The sequence below is a fragment of the Pundamilia nyererei genome, unplaced genomic scaffold, assembly GCF_000239375.1.
Source record: "Pundamilia nyererei isolate P.nyererei 1_Seehausen unplaced genomic scaffold, PunNye1.0 scaffold00034, whole genome shotgun sequence".
NCBI lineage: Eukaryota > Metazoa > Chordata > Actinopteri > Cichliformes > Cichlidae > Pundamilia > Pundamilia nyererei.
This window is the reverse complement of record NW_005187435.1, coordinates 3317291-3321775: the sequence shown is the minus strand read 5'-3', so window position 1 is coordinate 3321775 and position 4485 is coordinate 3317291. Positions and strand designations below refer to the sequence as shown.

Below are 4485 nucleotides of genomic sequence, written 5' to 3'. Positions count from 1 at the left end.
GGGGGGGGATAACTGCACAAGCAAAGTATCAGATGGCTGGCACTCTGCTTATCTAAACAGGAGCTGACAGAGGTGTATTGCAGCATTTGTCCAATTTCACAACATTCCTTTTTCCCACCCCTATTTCACAGATTACACAGAGGTCTGAACCCAAAAAGTAGTGTACAGCTGCCTGAATGATAACCAGGAGGAGGGAGCCCCTGCCAGGATCTTCCGTGTGGCACTGGCTGTGGTGTCTCCTCTGTCTACAAAAAAACATTGATAGACAGAGCTGTGGCTAGTGACGAGACAGGCAATGGAGGTGCCACTAGTTAATTTTGAGAACATGGATGATGTTGGCATCAACCTGGGAGACCCAAGTGATTCTGGGTACCCAACCTCACCTACATCAGAGGCCGCTGATCAGAACCTTTTAACCCAGCGTTTGACTTCTCCTCAACAGTCACCACACAGAAGACGACGCAGCCATCAGTCTGGTGCAGAGGGGCTCTCACCTTCCACTCCTCTTACACTGACCACCAAAGCCAACTCCAGCAGTGGCAGTTTGATCTCTAATCTAAAGCTCCTGATCAACAGTGAGTCTCCCACCAACAGTGTCTTCAGTAAGATGCCGAGGGATTATTACGAGAGTGAAGATTTGTTTGAAAAGCACTACATGGAAGAAAAAGATGAGAAAGTTGTCATCAATATTTCAGGACTGATGTTTGAGACCCAGCTCAGCACCCTGAATAAGTTTCCAGAGACACTGCTTGGAGACCCTATGAAGAGGATAAGCTATTTTGACCCAATGAGAAACGAGTACTTTTTTGACAGAAACCGTCCATCTTTTGATGGGATTCTCTACTACTATCAGTCAGGAGGGAGAATCCGCAGACCAGCCAATGTACCTTTAGATGTATTTGCAAATGAAATTGTTTTCTATGAATTGGGTCATGAAGCAATGGAGCAGTTCCGTGAAGATGAAGGGTTTATCAAAGAGCCAGAAGTTCTTTTGCCCACCAATGAACTCCAGCGACAGTTTTGGCTACTGTTTGAATACCCAGAGAGCTCCAGTGCGGCCAAATCTGTTGCTCTGGTTTCTGTCCTTGTTATTGTCATCTCTATCTTCATATTCTGCCTAGAGACTCTTCCAGAGTTCAGGGAGGACAATGACTTTATTCCGGGTGTAACCCAATTTATCAATGGCACCCGAGAAGATGCTAACCTTCATCAGACCACTAAAAACCTGCTAGCATATTTCACTGATCCCTTTTTCATAGTGGAGACTATTTGCATAATTTGGTTTTGCTTTGAACTCGGTGTCCGCTTCGTAGTGTGCCCAAGCAAAAGTGATTTCTTCAATAACATCATGAATATCATCGACATCGTCTCTATTATTCCTTACTTTGTAACCCTGGGAACAGAGTTGGCTACAACACCTGATGACGATATGAACTCTAGTCAGAACATGTCTTTAGCAATCTTAAGAATCATCCGACTAGTGAGAGTCTTCAGAATTTTTAAGCTCTCCCGACACTCAAAGGGACTTCAGATTTTGGGGCAGACCCTGAAAGCCAGCATGAGGGAACTGGGCCTGCTAATCTTCTTCCTATTTATAGGAGTCATCCTATTCTCAAGTGCCATCTACTTTGCAGAAGTGGATGAGCCCCAGACACAATTTGTTAGCATCCCTGATGGCTTCTGGTGGGCTGTGGTGACGATGACCACTGTGGGTTACGGCGACATGTGCCCCATCACCATGGGAGGCAAAATGGTCGGCACTCTCTGTGCCATTGCTGGTGTCCTGACCATTGCCCTGCCCGTCCCTGTCATCGTGTCCAACTTCAACTATTTTTACCACCGTGAGACTGAGCAGGAGGAGAAACAGGTGATGGATGCAGCAGCAGAGGCTGCCCAGAAAATGTCAGCTGCAAATAAGTGTGGAAGCACACTTTCACTAAACAAAAGTAACAGCACTTGGCAGAATGAAAAGAATGGCATGCACTGATAAAGAAACTCAAGTATTTATTTATATAAAGGGCATGAAAAACAAATGGACAAAACAAACATATCCATTAATAAGATACACTGGCTAATCAGTTTATCTTTCTCTCTCTATTTTATACAACAAACATGGCAGCATTTGTGCAGATAAATTACAGTATTAATAAGAACCGTGTGGTCCTGTGGCAACCAGGATTGGCTCCAGCCACCCTGCAACTCTGACTTAGATAAAGGGTTATGGATAAATCTATGGATGTATGTTTGGCGATACAGTTTTCACAGAAGTTGTCTGCCTGCATGTGAATGTGTCAAAGTGCAATTACTACAACTACTGTCAGTTACCTTTATGAGAATGACTGAAAGGTATAACATATTATCTTTCATTCAGTGCACTTTGAAGAAAAATGTCATAGCAATTATGTACTTGAGGCAAATACTTAATCTTGGAAAATGTTATTGTTAGAGTAAATACTGTAACGACGGGACAGGCAGTTGTATAATGTCCCTCTGGGCTGTATTAGCAGACTAAGTGACGGAAGAAAACAAATCAAAAATTATTTTGAGCAGCAGTATATTCAGTACTCATATTACATCACAGTCCCATGTCAGTCTATACTTCATCATAATCAGCAGAATCTTGAGAGGACTTGGCATGATTTTCAAGGGCAGATGAATGTATCCAGGCAAAAGGACATCAGCACACGCAGTGACTTATCAGCAAATCTATTCTTGTGGAGAAGCAGCGCTTCTCCATATGACACAGCATAACAATATCTGTGTGACAAACAGTTGGCACATTAGCATGTCCGCCATAAATCTTTTAGATGGCTGAAGAATATAAATCTAATATAATAGAGTATAATGTTGTACATGCAGTAGTTGCATGAAAAAGTTTCAGCTTTTAAAATCAACTTTTCTTTTATTATTTGGGATTTTGCTCCAAATTATGCACATTAGATATATGGATCACCTTCTAAAGTGTAATGTGAATTTACCCTTTAAAAAACACATCAATCCAATGCACTTAATGCTTTTTTCCACATATCTCTTAAGCACTTTTGGAATTTTGCACCATCCACTGTTGGCAGGGGGAAAAAATGTGTAAAAAAAAATGTGAAAGAACATGTGTCTTCAGTTTGTATCTGAGAGAGCTGGAGAAAGGACAAAGGCAAAAAAATTTTACTTTGCACTCTTATTTGAACATATCTCCATTTGCCTTCTTTCTCTCATTTTTAACTGCATGGCATAGTATGCTGGAATGAGGTTTACTTCTTGTTATCAGCAAATGAACGTTTGAATATTTACTGTGGCTGAATGCATTGTAGTATTTTAACCATAATAGTAATGAGCATTGTATTCCATGTGATGGGAAAAGCCAATACCTTAAGTGGATTTGAGAAAAGAAGAGAACAAATGATAAATGTGCACAGTTTATTTGAATTGGTACTATATATGCATGCCACATTTTGACCTTGAAAATGTACTGTATGTAAGTTTATGAAACATATAAATACAGCTTGTACTAAAGTGTAAATGGATATAGTTGAAAAACAGTTGGTACCTTTCTAATAACCTCACAATATGCAATAATGACGTGACGTGCGGATGAAATAAAAAATATTTTTCACAAATGGAAAGAGCAATACCTGTAATTAAAATGCAATAAGGTGACATCAACGTCACCTGGGTACTCAGCACTTTACAATGTCATGAAGCACTTAATATCTAAGGACTCTTACTGTGTGTGTCAACATTGTACAGTTCAAGTCATAATTTGCTGTTTTATTTATTCAGCAAAGAGTGCCTTTCATTAAACGTGTATTCTAAAAGTGTGAAGTTTCCTTAGATAATTTCTTTTCTGGGATGAAATGCACCTGTGTTTTAATTTAAATGTTTAAAACATCTCTTTCCCCCCCTGTGTTTAATAATAATGGTGATGAATGGAGGTGTAAGTCTCAGTGTATAGCTTTAGGCATGAATACTCATTAACGCCTCATGTTAGCTGTTATTAACGCCTACTCGCTGTTGGTTCTCTGCTGATATCATGATGGCATCCCTCTCTGTATCTTCAGGTTTCTATAAAAACTCATGCCTAACACTGTGTCACATCACGAGACAGAAAAAGTCAGACTGTTTTAAATATTGATGTATATCAAGACTGGAGGAGCAGATGTTTGTCATTGTGTGTTCTCTAAAAAAAGGCTTATAAAGAATAGAATTTCTGTCAGAAATAGGTGTGAAGATCAAAAAGGGATTATCAAATTATAGAGCAATCTAAAAATGGGGGGATTTTGAGTCAAAAATGTGAAATAGAAACGTGATTAGCTTTTCCTTTCTATTGGCAAAGCTCGTCACTGGATGGAGAAATTCTAATACTGTGTGCCTAACAATGCCTTTGACTGGGATCGTTTCTGAAGCAAAAGCACCAAATTAAATATGCAGACCTTATGAATCATTTATAAGACTATCTATCTTGGCTTCTAAGGCTAGGCACTGACTATT

The 4485-nt window shown here is 39.8% G+C and overlaps 1 protein-coding gene across 1 annotated transcript; it reads left to right on the top strand.

Annotated features, from left to right (window-relative positions):
- Positions 1-325: 325 nt before the first annotated feature.
- Positions 326-1987, top strand: LOC102206075 (potassium voltage-gated channel subfamily A member 10). Its single transcript, XM_005729793.1, has one exon. The coding sequence runs from the start codon at positions 326-328 to the stop codon at positions 1985-1987; it is 1662 nt and encodes a 553-aa protein (XP_005729850.1).
- The last annotated feature ends 2498 nt before the right edge of the window (positions 1988-4485 follow it).

Excerpts from the sequence above, each read along its gene's own strand:
- LOC102206075 (XM_005729793.1), top strand. The coding sequence starts at position 326 with ATGGATGATGTTGGCATCAACCTGGGAGACCCAAGTGATTCTGGGTAC.